This window comes from Taudactylus pleione, unplaced genomic scaffold (genome assembly GCF_031769625.1).
Source record: "Taudactylus pleione unplaced genomic scaffold, aTauple2 ptg000262l, whole genome shotgun sequence".
Classification (NCBI taxonomy): Eukaryota; Metazoa; Chordata; class Amphibia; order Anura; family Myobatrachidae; genus Taudactylus; species Taudactylus pleione.
Window position 1 is genome coordinate 3,350,452 of NW_028284664.1, and position 16,806 is coordinate 3,367,257.

Genomic DNA, 16,806 nt, shown 5'->3' on the forward strand with positions numbered 1-16,806 from the left:
CACTCTGTGTGCTAGGGAACCAAATGTATGCAATTATGTATGCAGAGTTGTAAACTGAGCTGTATTGCACCAGTCTCACATACAGTATGTTAAGTTAGGCTGTGTCAACAGAATTTAGGGCTATCGGAATCAACCAAGTGTATGGATAGCGGCTATCCACTTACAAAAATGAATACAGCTCTTTACACAAGATATATATATATATATATATATATATAAAATATCCCCTCGGACCGGCACTCACTCCTTGGATCCCAACTGCTATGGTGCCCTCCGTACCCAAAACATTCAGCTGAAACTCCAAATAAACAGCAGCATTCGGAGGCTTATGTAAAAAGTCAAAAATTTGTATTCATATGACACCAACGTTTCGGGACCATTGTGTCCCTTTGTCAAAGGGACACAGTGGTCCCGAAACGTTGCTGTTATATGAATACACATTTTTGACTTTTTGCATAAGCCTCCGAGTGCCGCTGTCTATTTGGAGTTTCAGATATAGATATATATATATATATATATATTTATTTTTTTGTCCCATGCACGTAATGCAGGAGCACTTACTGATGGCTTGCATTTAGTTCTGTATCAGGCCCAAAGTATGCAGAACCACTAGTAACCGCTAATGTATATTAGGGCATATTGTTACTTTTACTGACGTCAGACACTACTGTGTGAACTGATATGAATTAGTTATTGAATATATGTCAGCAACTATGGTCTGGCAATATTTATGATAAACCATTTTCACAGGAAGGGATTAGGGTTGTTGATTTTGACTCTTTTTGCATATGGCTATATTTAACATTAGGCACAGAGGGCCACCCACAGCTATAGCGAGCGGCCATGATGATGGTCGCGATGGTCAAGACCATCGCGACCATCGGGCTTGCGATGATGCGATTAAACCCTTGTGGTAGGGTATCGTTGCCGCAAGCCCAGGAGCCGAAAGCACTCCCACTGACATCACTTGTGATGGGAACGCCTCCGTCTGGCCAGCCATGCCTCCGGCCCGCCCATGAAAGGGGGCGTGCTGTCACTCAACATCGACAGCACGCCCCCTTTGGTACGAGACCTGGAGCGACGGCTTGCCCGTCGCTATCTGGGTCTCGCGCATGCGCACGACGGAGCCGGCTCCTTTGTGCGCATGTGCACTGGGCCAACATCGACCCACTTACGAGCGCTCAACGCTCGCGAGCGGGTCTGAATCAGGCCCACAGGCCCTGATTCAGACTCGGTCGCTCTGACAGAGCGCTCGCTCTGAATCAGGGCCGGGCTTTTTTTTTTTTAGAAGGCCTCCTGGCCACTCGCATAGCTGTGGGTGACCACCCACAGCTACAGCGAGCGGCCATGATGATGGTCACGATGGTCATGACCATTGCGACCATCGGGCTTGCGACAAGACCCTTGTGGTAGGGTCTCACAAGACCCTTGTGGTAGGGTCTCGTGGCCGCAAGCCCCAGAGAGCTTTCGGCTCTAACAGAGCCGGAAGCTCTCCAATGACATCACTTGTGATGTCAGTGGGGCCGTCCCCAAACGACAGGCGTTCTCATGGGAACGCCTTTGTTTGGGCAGCCATCCCCCCGGCCCGCCCACCAAAGGGGGCGAGCTGTCACTCAACATCGACAGCTCGCCCCCTTTGTTGCGAGACTCGGAGCGACGGATTGCCCATCGCTATCCGGGTCTCGCGCATGCGCATGATGGAGCCGGCTCCGTCGTGCGCATGCGCTCTGGGCCACCATCGACCCGGTTGCGAGCGCTCAGCGCTTGCGACCGCGTCTGAATCAGGCCCAGAGTGCTTATTCTTATGTACAAGGGAGATCAAAATGCATCTTTTATCTCTTTATTTTATTTAGTTACTTATATAGCGCACACTTATTCTGCAGTGCTTTACAGAGAAGATTTGGCCATTCACATCAGTCCCTGACCCAGTGGAGCTTACAATCTATGGGCCTGATTCAGACCCACTCGCAAGCGGCTGTCCGCTCGCAAGTGGGTCGATGTTGTGCACTGCGCATGCGCACGACGGCGGTAGCTCCGTCGTGCGCATGCGCCAGACGCGACGAGCGAAGGACTTTCCTTCGCTCGTTGTGTCTGATCAAAGGGGGCGTGCTGTCGATGTTGAATGACAGCACGCCCCCTTTGGTGGGCGTGCCGGGGGCGTGCCTCCCAGACGGGGGCGTTCCCAAGGGAACGCCTACCGTCAGAAGCCGGCCCACTGACATCACTAGTGATGTCAGTGGGAGTGATTTTGGCTCTGATAGAGCCAAAATCACTCCGGGCCTTGCGGTTGAAAAACTCAACCGCAGGCTCCGGCTCGCAGTGGCGATGGTCGCGATGGTCGCGACCATCGCGGCCATCAAACTGCACGCTCGTATAGGCTGTGGGTGGTGACCCACAGCTATACGAGCGTCCAGGAGGACGCTCCATAATTATGGAGGGCGGCCCTCATTCAGAGCGTGCGCTCTGCTCAGAGCGTACGGCTCTGAATGAGGGCCTATGTTCCCAATCACAGGCACACACATACACTAGGTTTCATTTTTGCTGGGAGCCAATAAACCTACCAGTATATTTTTGGATTATGGGAGGAAACTAGTACCTGGAGGAAACCTATGCAAGCACAGGGAGAGTATACAAACAACACAGTAAGGGCCATAGTGGGAAACGAACCCACGACCTCAGTGCTGTGAGGCAGTCATGCTAACCATTACACCGTCTGTGCAAACATGTTTGCCAAAAGAACTGAGTAATGATAAATAACTGCTTGATAATTAGATATTCCTTTCCTGTTTTTTTCCAGCTTCCAATATATGCTATTATCTGTCATTGTAGGTTATGGCACTGCTACTGGGTCCTGCACAAAAGCTCCCATTATTATCTGTCATCCTCCTTGGTCTGCTGAGTTTTGGCAATGGAGGTGCATATTATGGCATGAAACAGTTACCCCCACAGATTCCACAATACCAGCACATGGGGCAACAAATGCATCACATGCCGATTGGGAAAGATGGCATGCCATTGGGTCACATAGGAAAGGAGAAAGCGCACATGCCGCACTATGGAAAGGACATCCCGCAGATGCCGATGTTTGGCAAGGACATGATTCCAAGAAAAGAGGGCAAAGGTAACTTACCAAGTTCTGTCGAGTGAAGACACAAAGTCATATGTTAATCATGGTGTTATTAGATGCAGAAGTGTTATACACTATGTAGACAAAAGTGATTGGACATCCCCTGTTTCAGCTGGTTTGGCATGAGTCCACAAGTTGTAATGCATGCTCTGAGAAGTATAGAGTATAAATTTGGTAACCCGGATGGACTGACCAGCTCAGAGTCCAGAACTTAACCCCATTGAGAACCTCTGGGATGAATTGGAGCAACGGGTGCTTTCTAGGCCGACTCGATCTTCTTCAGTTGTTCAGTTGGTCACTGTACTTAAGGCGGAATGGCAAAACACACCTCCTGCTGTTGTCCTGGAACTTGTGGACAGTTTGCTAAGAAGGGTGTCTGCAGTAATCACTGCACGTGCTGGACCTACACAATACTGAAGTCAATAAAATCTCATTGATCTATTTGCTGTCAGTGTCCAATCACTTTTGCCTACATAGTGTATGATGGCTACATGTAAGTTTTCCACTTTCATCATATGGTAACCCTACATTAATATAGGGCAATAAACTCACAGATTTGTGCTTTCTGCAAACAGCATTGAAGCCCCGGATAACACAGGAACCCCACGATACTCTTGTTTTCAGCCCCTCAACAGTACTTTGTTTTCTCCAGTAGATTTCAGCATGCAGCTTTAGACATTCATCCACATGCTTCATACATACATAAAAAGGAGATTGACACATAGCCAGGAACTGCAACATACTGGGAATCCAGCATAAAAAGTACTAAAGCTTACACTAATGTCTCTGTAGCTGGAGAAGAGGGACCACAAGAGTCCAGACAGCAACGAGGCAGGTTCAGGGAATGAGCTCAGGACCAGGAACAGGTCAGTGAAGCCAGAGATACAGGGTAGGTCAGGAAGGAGCCAAAGATCAGGACAAGCAGTAAAAACTTCTGTAGTCAAATCCAGCCATAGATTCAGTACAAGCAAAAAAAACTACAATGTTCTAACTGAGGCAAGTTCACGGTAGGCAGACATCAAGGCACGTTAAATAAACAATCCTGGTCAGGAAATACAGAAATCCCATGCCGTTAAGATCACTGCTCCTATAGTGGGCAGATTTATTTATTTATTTTATTTATTACCAGTTATTTATATAGCGCACACATATTCCGCTGCGCTTTACAGAGAATATTTGGCCATTCACATCAGTCCCTGCCCCACTGGAGCTTACAATCTATATTCCCTACCACATGCTCACACACATACTGTACACACTAGGGTTAATTTTTGTTTGGAGCCAATTAACCTACCAGTATATTTTTGGAGATTTTTACCTAAACTAGCCCAGACCTCCAACGAGACTGAGCAAATGATCGATTAGTGATGAGCTCCAAGAACTAGAGTCACGTCTTGAACCCTAATGGTCATGTAACCACAATTCAAAGTACCTACAGTATGTGTCACAAATACAGAACATCTGGTGCAGATGGACCATCATAAGGGATAGAAAACCGATGTGAGGTGTATTGTGCAAAGGCTGTATGTAGCTCCCCTAATAAAGGTTTTCCGATTAGTTTTAATCAAATGTGGTGTTGCCTTAAATGATTGATGTAATTCCTGCAATATATGATAAGGGAACGAACACAATTATCAATTAAAGTTGCTTACCTAGGGCCTGATTCAGAGCCGGACGCTCTGACCAGAGCGCTCGCTCTGAATCAATGCCCTCCTACCTTAAAATGGAGCGGCCTCCTGGCCGCTCGCATAGCTGTGGGTGACCACCCACAGCATATGCGAGCGGCCAAAAAGATGGTCGCGATGGTCAAGACCATCGCGACCATCGGGCTTGCGACTAGACCCTTGTGATAGGGTCTCGTTGCCGCAAGCCCTGGAGTGATTTTGGCTCTATCAGAGCCAAAATCAATCCCGCTGACATCACTAGTGATGTCAGTGGGGCCAGACTCAGACGGTAGGCGTTCCCATGGGAACGCCTCCGTCTGGCAACCACGTCCCCGGCACGCCCACTAAAGGGGGCGTGCTATCAGTCACCATCGACAGCACACCCCCTTTAGTGCGAGACCCATAACGACGGCTCGCCCGTCGTTATTCGGGTCTTGCGCATGCGCACGACGGAGCTCCCTCCGTCGTGCGCATGTGCATTGGGGGAACAATTAAATTAAATTTGCAAAAATCTCAAAAAACTTTTTACACGTTGTCATTATGGGGTATTGTGTGTAGAAATTTGAGGACAAAAATGAATTAATCCGGAAAGTATTCACAACACTTTTTCCACATTTTGTTATGTTACAGCCTTATTCCAAAATGGAATAAATTACATTTTTGCAAATTTAATAAAAAAAAAAATCTAATAAATCACATAACCTTTGCTCAATACTTTGTTGATGCACCTTTGGCAGCAACTACAGCCTCAAGTCTTTTTGAATATGATGCCACAAGCTTGGCACACCTATCTATGGCTAGTTTCACCCATTCCTCTTTGCAGCACCTCTCAAGCTCCATCAGGTTGGATGGGAAGCATCGGTGCTCAGCCATTTTCAGATCTCTCCAGAGATGTTCAATTGTCCTGCTGGAAGATGAACCGTCGCCCCAGTCTGAGGTCAAGAGCTCTCTGGAGCAGGTTTTCATCCAGGATGTCTCTGTACATTCATCTTTCCCTCTATCCTGACTAGTATCCCAGTTCCTACCGCTGAAAAATATCCCCACAGCATGATGCTGCCACCACAATGCTTCACTGTAGGGATGGTATTGGCCTGGTGATGAGTGGTGCCTGGTTTCCTCCAAACATAACACCTGGCATTCACGCCAAAGAGTTCAATCTTTGTCTCATCATGGTCTGAGAGTCCTTCAGGTGCATTTTGGCAAACTCCAGGCGGGCTGCCATGTGCTTTTTACTACTCTACCATACAGGCCTGACTGGTGGATTGATACAGAGATGGTTGTCCTTCTGGAAGGTTCTCCTCTCTCTACAGAGGAATGCTGTAGCTCTGAAAGAGTGACCATCGGGTTCTTTGGTCACCTCCCTGACCAGGGCCCTTCTCCCCCGATCACTCAGTTTAGACGGCCGGCCAACTCTAGGAAAAGTCCTGGTGGTTCCGAACTTCTTCCATTTACGGATGATGGAGGCCACTGTGCTCATTGGGACCTTCAAAGCAGCAGATATTTTTCTATACCCTTCCCCAGATTTGTGCCTCGAGACAATCCTGTCTCAGAGGTCTACAGAAAATTCCTTGGACTTCATGCTTGGTTTGTGCTCTGACATGCACTGTCAATTGTGGGACCTTATATAGACAGGTGTATGCCTTTCAAAATCATGGCCAATCAACTGAATTTACCACAGGTGGACTCCAAATTAAGCTGTAGGTACTTCTCAAGGATGATCAGTGGAAAGAGGATGCACCTGAACTCAATTTTGAGCTTCATGGCAAAGGCTGTGAATAATTATGTACATGTGATTTCTTAAGTTTTTTTTTTTTATTAAATTTGCAAAAATCTCAAAAACACTTTTTACATGTTGTCATTATGTGGTATTGTGCGTAGAATTTTGAGGACAAAAATTAATTTATTCCATTTTGGAATAAGGCTGTAACACATACTTGCCTACCCTCCCTCTTTCCACGGGAGCATCCCGCTTTAAGGTGGGAGCTCCCGCTACCCCGCAATATAAAGGGAATCTCCCATTTTCCCCACTACCCCATCAAAAATCCTAATTGCGCATGTGCCACTCAGTCCGGATGTGACAGGAGCAGGGTTTGAGAGGACACGACGCGCTTGTCTGGACGTCATGCTTATTGCTTACTATAAGCCGGCCACCGTGGGGTTGTGAGTAGCGGTGGCCGGCCGCCTAAACCAGCCCGATCCCAGTGTGGCTGTATGAGAGAATATGCGCGGGTGGCCGGCCGTGTCGTGCTGCGGCAACGCTGCCTTTACGGCCACAGTGCACTTACCTCCTCTCCACAATGCAGCGGGACCCGCTTTCTCCTCCGCAGCAGCCACGACAACTGAGCAGCAGCAGCAGAGTCATGTGAACCAGGTAAGTAACACTGGAGACTGCACACTTACCCGGGAAGGTGATTACAGTGATATATGAGGGTAGGGGACACAACTTCTAGTACACACTGATATGTGGTATTATTATTATTATATAGGGGAGAAGGGATTGTACAGTGATATATGAGTGGAGGTGACACAGCTCTCAGTACACTCTATGTGGTATTATTATAATTATATAAGGGAGAGAGGACTGTACAGTGATATATGGTGGGGAATAGCACAGCTCCCAGCACACACTATGTGGTATTATTATATAGGGGGAGGAGACTGTACAGTGATATATGAGGGGGAATAGCACAGCTCCCAGCACACACTATTGTTGTATTATATAGAGGAGAGTGAACTGTATAAGGACATGATACATCCTGCACCGCTGCAACAACATTGAGACACCAGCCCACACACAGCAACTTGGACAGCCGTTATTCTTACCCACAAATCCCCAGCACCTGCATTTTTCAGTATCCAACCCCGTTATTGCTGGCGTCTCACCCCTTAGTAGAAATAGATATGGTAGTGTATAGATCCCTTTCAGTAGATGTATCTGGAAGTGATGTAAAGTGGGGGCGGAAGTGCGATTCCATGCCCATAAAGGTCACCAAAAGTAGAAATTTGTTTGCTTGCCACGCTTCACTCGCCACAGGCTTATATTTCCCCTCCATGTGCACATGGATAGTAACTACTGACGTTGAACAGTGAGTGATGACGTCAGGGTACATCTACTGAAGAGGATCTATCCACTACTAAATAGATATGCCCATAGGTAAAGCTAGACACGCCCTTTGGGCGGAGCATGGCACATACTACAACCGACTGTAATCTCCCTGAAACTAATTTTCAAATGTAGGAAAGTATGCTGTAACATAGCAAAATGTGGAAAAAGTGAATCGTTGTGAATACTTTCCGGATGCACTGTGCATGCTCAAGATCCCAAACAAAGGTTCAAACTCTCCTTGAAACTCTACTTTCCTTTATAGGAAGTGTGGATTATTTTTTAAAAAGAATTGTTTCAACTTCCCCTGGGTGTCCGCTCCCTCTTGGTATTCCATCTACACCAGGTTTTCTCAGTTTCTGAAATGCCTTGAAGCAATGTTGTTGTTTTTTTCTGATCCTGGCAGCAATTAAGAGCCATCTAGGGCCCAGGTTTATCAACAAGTTATATTCTTGTTATCACTCGTTAATAATCCTAAATGGTGCTCCAACCAATCATCTCCCTTTATTGGTTGGAGCACCATTTAAGATTAGTAATGAGTGATAACAAATATGGGCCTCATTGACAAATATGGGCCTAAATGATTTATTTTTTTTCTCTTCATTATCATTAGAAATATGTATTCAACTTATTGTTTTTTCTTTTTTGAAAAAAAAATGTAAGCTCAGGAACACATACAGTCATAAACACAATGTTAAAGTAAATACACAAAGAGGGGGAAGGGAAATAGGAAAGGGGGGTAGAAATTAGAAATCAAAAGATCAGTGCGAGAAAGTATGAAAAGCAAATACGGCCAGAGCATCCACATTGAACCAAGGGGAGGCATTTCATACCACAAACAACTATACACGTGATTAATTTCATATATGGTGAATGGAGATTAAACGGATTGTTCAATCCTCCCCCTGCTTCCTATTGCAAATCTGTTTGCTTGAAATTTAATGAGTATTTCTTTCAGTTTCTTATCCTGTGCTCATCATCCCAACCTTAACTAAAATCTGTGACCTGTCTCTCTCTATTGGTATTTTTCCATCACTGTTCAAGCATGCAGTGATTACACCTATTGTAAAAATAAAACAAAATTGTGACCCAAACTCTCTCTCACATAACCGTCTAAACTCCCATGCCCCTCCAAACTACTTGAGAGATTTGTCTACGCTCGCCTCACACACTTTCTTCACTCACACCACTTGTTGGAACCACTTGTTGGAGCCACTTCAGTCAGGCTTTCCTTCCCAACACTCCACAGAGTCAGCAATATCTAAGCTAGCGAATGGTCTGATCAGTGCTAAGTCTAAAGGCCATTACTCACTTCTTGTTCTTCTAGAGCTCTTTTAGAGCTGCATTTGACACTGTTGACCACTCTCTTCTCATACAAACACTACAATCCCTAGGTCTTTAGGACACAGCCCTATCCTGGTTCTCATCCTACAGTACTTATCTAATCGCTCTTTCAGTGTTCATTTCTCTGAATTCACCTCCTCTTCGCTACCTCTATCAGTTGGAGTACCGTAAGGCTCAGTATTAGGTCTCTGATTTTTTCAATTTATACCACATCTCTTGGCAAACTCATCAGCTCCTTCGGATTTCAGTATCATCTGTATTCGGATGATACTCAAATGTAATATATCCTCCCCAGGTTTGTCACCATCTGTATCGGTCCGTATTACTGAATGTCTCTTTGCCATTTCATCTTAGATGTCATCTTGTCACCTCAAACTTAACATATCCAAAACAGAATTAATAATATTCCACCGCCCAATACCAATAGTAGTTACGATCCTGATCTCTATTACTGTTGATAACCCGACAATCAAACCTACCCCAAAACCTTGCTGCCTAGGTGTCATTTTTGACTCTGAACTGTAATTTGTTCTCCACATTCAATAAGTCTCCATATCATGTTACGTGGTGGAACTATCCCCTCCCCGTCCTTGGCGCTTTTTCAGTAAAGGGACAGTGCGCACTGCAAAAAGGAGATGTGATCTCAAAAGAAAGGGGTATGGCCACACAATAGTATCCCCAATTCAAATTACGCCACACAGTAGCACAATCTTATTCACTTTACACCGCACATAGTGCCCCTGATTCACATTACACCACATAGTAGTGTTCCTTATTCATGTTGTGACACATAGTAGTGTCTCTTTTACCCAATGCCCACATTGGTGCCCCTTATACACATAATACACAATGCCCACAGCAGTAGTGCCCCTTACACATAATGCCCACAGCACTAGTGCCCCTTATGCAGTGCCCCCAGGTAGTGGAGCCCCTTATGCAGTGCCCCCAGTAGTGGTGGCCCTTATGCAGTGCCCACAGTAGTGGTGCCCCTTAGGCAGTGCCCACAGTAATGGTGCCCCCTATGCAGTGCCCCCAGTAGTGCCCCCAGTGGTAATGTCCCCAGTAGTAGTGCCCCCAGTGGAAATGCCTCCAGTAGTAGTGCCCCCATTAGTATTGCCCCTAGTGTTAATGACCCCATTAGTAGTACCCCCTGTGGTAGTGCCCCTTACACAAAAAAATAAATTTAAAAATACAAACACAATACTTAATACCTTAAGCCCCGCTCCTGTGTCCGCTGCCGTCTGGTCCGACCACTCCTCAGAACTATGGGAGAGACGTCTCTCCCATAGTGCCTGTGGCGGGAGCTAGAAGGCGGAGCTCAGTAGTGAGCTTCAGCCTCCAGCTGCCACTGTCCATCCACCTAAAATGCACTTAACTCCATTTTATTCATATGTAAATATTGGATATTTAAAACATTGCAGTGCTAAGATGCAGAACTGACACTTTGCCTTTATGACTATATTTGCGCATAAGTTTTGGTGAAAAACAAAGTCACCTATGAATTTGTATAGTGACCATTGAAAACAGTATTTGAAATGAATCCGGCCCAGAGGTTATATGTGTTCAATGACAAATATTGTGAGATTGAGATGTCTAATGATGGAGACTAAAATTTTTTTATTTTGGCATATGCCATAACTTAAAGGTGTATAGAGTGGCTAACTAATTTATTTATTTTTCTTTTAACCAGAGCTTCCATTAACTGGCCGAAGAGGTGATCAAGGTCCATCTGGTGAACCTGGACCAAGAGGACCAGCAGGACCTCCTGGACAACCAGGGCAAGGACTGCCGGGGCCAAAGGGAAACCCTGGCCCACCTGGTCCACAAGGATATCCTGGTATTGGCAAGCCAGGAATGCCAGGCATGCCAGGAAAACCAGGAGGTATTGGAATTCCAGGTCCAAAGGGAGATCACGGGCCTAAAGGAGAGTATGGACAAACTGGCCAACCAGGACTTCAGGGAGCACCTGGACCTGCTGGTCTATCTGCTGTTGGAAAACCAGGTGAACCAGGTTTACCAGGACATCTGGGACCTAAAGGTGAACCAGGATTTAAAGGGCCACAAGGATTTCCTGGAATTCCAGGCCCAAAAGGAGAAAAGGGAATTGGTGTACCTGGATTACCTGGACTCAAAGGTCCTCCAGGGCTACAGGGACCCTCAGGCCCACCTGGCTTGCCTGGTATTGGTAAACCTGGTATGAATGGTTTCCCAGGACCAAAAGGACACTCTGGTAATCCTGGGTTACAGGGACAACCAGGACCAGAAGGACCTGTTGGATCACCTGGGCTTCAAGGTCCACCAGGAATTCCTGGTGTTGGAAAACCAGGCCTTGATGGTCTTCCAGGTGAAATTGGATTGCCTGGTGGCAAAGGTGATCAAGGACTTCCAGGTTTACCAGGAACTCCTGGTCTTCCAGGAATGGGTAAACCAGGTTTTCCTGGATTGAAAGGCGATCGTGGGTTTGGTGGTGCACCAGGTCCCATGGGGCCAAAAGGTGAGAAAGGTCACATAGGTGAACCAGGTATAGGAGGCCAGCCAGGTGAGCCTGGTCCAGCTGGTTTGCTTGGGTCTATAGGACCTCCAGGTGTTGCTGGATTTCCTGGAGTCAAAGGAGATCGTGGTATTGCAGGTCCTGAGGGTCCAGCAGGACCCAAAGGGGAACCGGGAATTCAAGGTCCTCCAGGTAAACAAGGATTTCCAGGAGAAGTGGGGCCACAAGGTCTCAGAGGTTTACCTGGTCCAATTGGCCCAAAGGGAGAAGGTGGACATAAAGGTTTAACAGGACCACCTGGTACACCTGGATTGCCTGGACCTAAAGGAGAATCTGGAATTCCAGGTGAACTAGGGTTGCAAGGACTTCCTGGAATTCCTGGACTTGCAGGACCAAGTGGTCCTATTGGTCCTCCTGGACTACCCGGACCAAAAGGTGATCAAGGGTTACCAGGTGAACCTGGCCTACCTGGTGTCGGCAAAAATGGTTTGCCAGGACCACTAGGTCCTCCAGGACAACCTGGAGCAATAGGACCCCCTGGACAACGTGGCTTGCCAGGTCCTCCTGGGCAACCAGGTGCACCTGGACTTCCAGCAGAAATCCCACCTACACCACCCGGAATGGGCCAGTATTTACCAAACATAGGCCCTGCAATTGATGGAGTGAAAAACCCACATGGTTACACAGGAAAAAAGGGAGGCACAGTCCCCAATCATGAAATGCCAGCATTTACAGCTGAACTCACCACTGCATTTCCACCAGTAGGAGAACCTATAAAGTTTGAAAGATTGCTATATAATGGCAGACAAGGCTACAACCCACACACTGGCATATTCACTTGTGAAATTCCTGGAATCTACTACTTTTCCTACCACATCCATTGTAAAGGTGCAAATGTTTGGGTGGCGCTGTACAAGAACAATGAACCATTAATGTACACATACGATGAATATAAGAAGGGCTACCTGGACCAAGCTTCAGGGAGTGCGGTAGTCCCCCTGATGTATGGAGATAAAGTATACATTCAGATGCCTTCAGATCAAGCATCTGGACTGTACGCTGGCCAATATGTCCACTCATCATTCTCTGGTTATTTATTATATCCAATGTGAACAGCACTAGTGACAAAAACTCTTAAATTAAATGTTGCTTCTACTTTTTTACTATATCAGTCATAACTGCCTTAAACTCTCTTCTACGAGTAGCACAGTGTTGCTAAGTGATATGTTCCTCGCCCCAAAGGCAGCAACTAACGTTGAATGGCAGTTGGATTTTGGTTCTTTAAAACCGCTAAATCTTCAATCGTACTATGCACATTATATAAAATGGAGTGAATTGAATTAAGGGCTGGTGCTGCCCTACTTAGTGTCTTGGCACATATTGCACACACCGATGACAGTGGTTTTACGCCTGCTAAGACACTGTTTCATATACATTACCATTAAAACTACTATATTTTTTGGCATAGATTACAGGGAAAGCAACATTTAAAAAAAATCTAGAGTGTAATATAAGGCATGTACAAATTCACAAAATAATAGACCATAGCAAAAGCCTGCATTGATGCAAATATTTTGCCCACACTTAACATATTTTTAAAGGGCATTCCAAACACTTCATTTATTAATGTACAAAATTCACTTGGAGCTTGAGCATAACCTTTATTTTTTCACTACTATATGAATCAAGAGTTGGGAAGTAGTGGTATTGAAAAATAAGCAATCAATTGTTCACAGTATATTATCATAATGTATCAGTACTGTAAATGTGCGCTGGAATTTTTACTTTTAATGTGTACACAACTCCAAACCTGTATTTCTGATTCTTTCCTTGACAGTGTGCATCACCAGTAAACTGGATTTAGGGCCAAATGTAATAGGGTGAGAGATTAGAAAATGTGAGGATTTAGCAGTAAACTCTCACACTTTTAAACTTGGGCAATATAATAAAGTCCGAGAACATGCAAACTCGCATGTTTTTAGACTCAAAAAACGCTCAAGATTTAACTCTCATCCAGATGTTTTCCTATTTTGAAGTTAAAACTCTACCAATGTGAGACCTTACTGCTAAACTCACACATTTTCTAAACTCTCACCCTGTTACATTTGGACCTTAGTGTTCAAACTAATTATTGCAATAAAAAATAATCCTATTTTTTTCCCATTTGTTTAAATCCATAAAAATATAAATACTAGGGTATGTTATCATGCCGACCCTGCTATATTACCATATTTCCCATAAGCTTGCCTTAATTTGACTGTGACCTGCAATGTATGTTTGTACAGAATTTACTTGTACAGATTCAGTATTAGTCTTATTTGTGCAATGATTTTTATTATTACTATTATCATTTGGCCTAAATTTAAGCTCACATTTTAAACACATTAAAACTTATGATAAATTAGATTTAAAATGCACTTCTCAGGAGTTTAGTTAATATATGGAGTGTGTGATATTTTTATGTACTACTTTGTATGCTGCAAATGTATTTCCCAAGTTTATTATAGAAAGATTTAGACATTTGCTGTAGAAATGCTGCTAGCAAACGATCACTAATCTGGTGCAGACAATGAGTATTTTATAATGTTTTTATACTACAGTACTACCCATCATCATATTCAATAGACATACAGAACAGATATTTTCTTTGTTTAAACATTATGTCAAAACTCAGACTGTATCTATGCTTAAATAGACAGCTCTAAATTTGGATCATATTATGTTAAAGAGAAAAAAATTAAAAAAAAAGGTAAAAAGCAAAACAAACAAAAAATTGAGATGCCATTGTTTTTACTTATGCTTTACTATATGAATTTACAAACACCAAGTTTGTTTCATGGTATTACTATATCCAGTCAATTATTTCAGTAAATTATTTTTGTTTAAAAAAATGTAAAAAAACCATTGCAATAATTCATATAGCCACAACAGACTTCCTAAAGAAATGCACAGAACAAATATTAAATTCTGTATGTTTAAAATGGTGCTAAACGTATAAAGTGAATTATGTTTAATTTAAACTTGATGTAAAAATAAAAATGAATATTTTTTTTCATGAAATCAAGCTTTCCCATGAGTAATGTGAGGCAATTAAATCAAATAGTCATTTAATTTAACATGAGCAATGCACAAACAGATTATTCAAACTTGGCATAAGCATGGGAAGGAAATGCTGTTTTGAATGTAGAACTGAAAAAAAAAATCGAAAAATGCTCAATATGTTGGCAAACAATAAAGTTTTTTCCCAAAAAATATTTGCCCTTTTTATTCATTTATCAAACAAATTTTTATTGCATTATCTTTACAGGCAATTACCTGTGTTTTTTGGGGGGTATATTTAGGTTTCTTTTGGTAATATCATAAAGTTGATAGATGCAAATATTTATAATATTGACATTAATACCACATTGAATATAAAAATATGTAATACAATACTAGTTTATAAAAGTGCTGCTTTCTCTGCAATTTTGCGGCAAACTTTAAAGAGTTTAGAAAATTGCTTTAAATCTTATGGCTAAATTGCAAAAAAAATCTGAACTTTTACAAGCTCATACCATATTACATTTTCCCCAGAGTGTACTCATACTAGATAATAATAATAATAATAATAATAACCACCATCAGATTTCCATGTAAACTATCGGGTTTGGGTTCAAAAGTGAATCAGGCCCATAGTTGTTTCTTCTTTTCACTCATTTTTGTTTTATCCATACCCCATGGTTTCCTTAATAATTTTAATTCCTCATGATAAAGAAATTGAATTGTCCAGATAATATATTATCTATTTATTGCAATAATGATTGCAGTCAGCAGTGATGGCAAATCTAACTAGCAGAGACATTACAAAGCAATAATATAGGAACCCTCATTATGACAAACAAGTGTCTATATAAGGAACAAATAAACCACGGTGTTTGCTGACATCTTCGGTGCAGGAGGATTATGTTGTACAAAAAGAGGTTCTACCACTGTAATGCACATCATTGTAAACATTCCATTAACTATCATAAGCAGTGCTGTTAGCAAACCTTTATATTGTAATTGCTTTTTCATTAATTATAGCAATAAATATGTTAATAAAGATCTGTTGCATGCCTGTACTCAATGTACAGGACACAGAAACCCAATTTAATTATTATCGCTATTCATATGACGTCACAAAGTGTCTTCAGTGCCATAAAATGATTAAATAAAAAGTATACAACTAAACGCAGAGCAGAGAGAATGGGAGAAGTGAGAGGAAGGGCAGAGCGACCCACTAGGGCTAGTAAAATCAAGTTATGATCATTTGTGTGAGGGAAAGGTAGAACGATCAGCATTCATTGATCCTGTATCCAACATGTGTGCGGAAGCACAGGGTCAGTCACTGGTGGATGATGAAACACTGTATTACAGCAACTCTGGTGGTAGAGATAATGCTAGTAGGAGAGAATAATGTATGAGGGTCCTGTCTGACAAGGCTTCTAAGAGGTATGGGTGTAACCATAGAGTCAAACTTGGAAAGCAACAGGCAACATATAAGTATCAGGTCCCTGCTGTTCTTGAAAAGCTCACAGTTTTAGAATTTTAATCTCAGTTCAGGTACCAATAGAGCCTTCTCCAATTGTCTTTACTAATTTGGCCTACAGACACTTCCCTTTGGCGCAAACACAAAGTCTAGAGCTTTTGTAAGGTTACTTTCCTGTCCTAAATCTTCACTTAACTGGCCAATATTGTTTCCAAAACCTGCTCAGAAAATGTTGGATTTTTTATGATTAAATTAGGTCAATTTATCTAGCATGATTTTATTTAAAAAAAAAATATATATATTTTTTTTAAACACAGTATTTGCTCATTTACATGTCCAGTTGCAGTATACAGAATGCCCAGGCTCCAGGACTACTGCTCTAATATGAGAAATGGGCAGAATCGATCTTTACAATATGTGTAGAATAAGCCAACACTAATTAAATCTTAAATGGAAATAAAAAAATAATAATTCATATCGATGTCCCGATACATCGGGAACATCAATATGTTTCGATGATTGGGACGCGCTGCTGGACCGAGGTGCTGTTGTTTATGTGTCTTCTCTGCA

General features: G+C 43.2%; 1 protein-coding gene across 1 annotated transcript in view; it reads left to right on the forward strand.

The window, feature by feature from the left end:
* Positions 1–14,948, forward strand: part of COL8A1 (collagen type VIII alpha 1 chain) — a 123,193-nt gene extending 108,245 nt beyond the window's left edge. Inside the window, exons 4-5 of the mRNA XM_088481078.1 lie at positions 2,830–3,121; positions 10,929–14,948. Coding sequence (XP_088337204.1) covers positions 2,833–3,121; positions 10,929–12,841 — 2,202 coding nt within the window. The 5' untranslated portion in view covers positions 2,830–2,832 and the 3' untranslated portion in view covers positions 12,842–14,948. The remainder of the gene's footprint in view (positions 1–2,829; positions 3,122–10,928) is intronic.
* Positions 14,949–16,806: the final 1,858 nt, after the last annotated feature.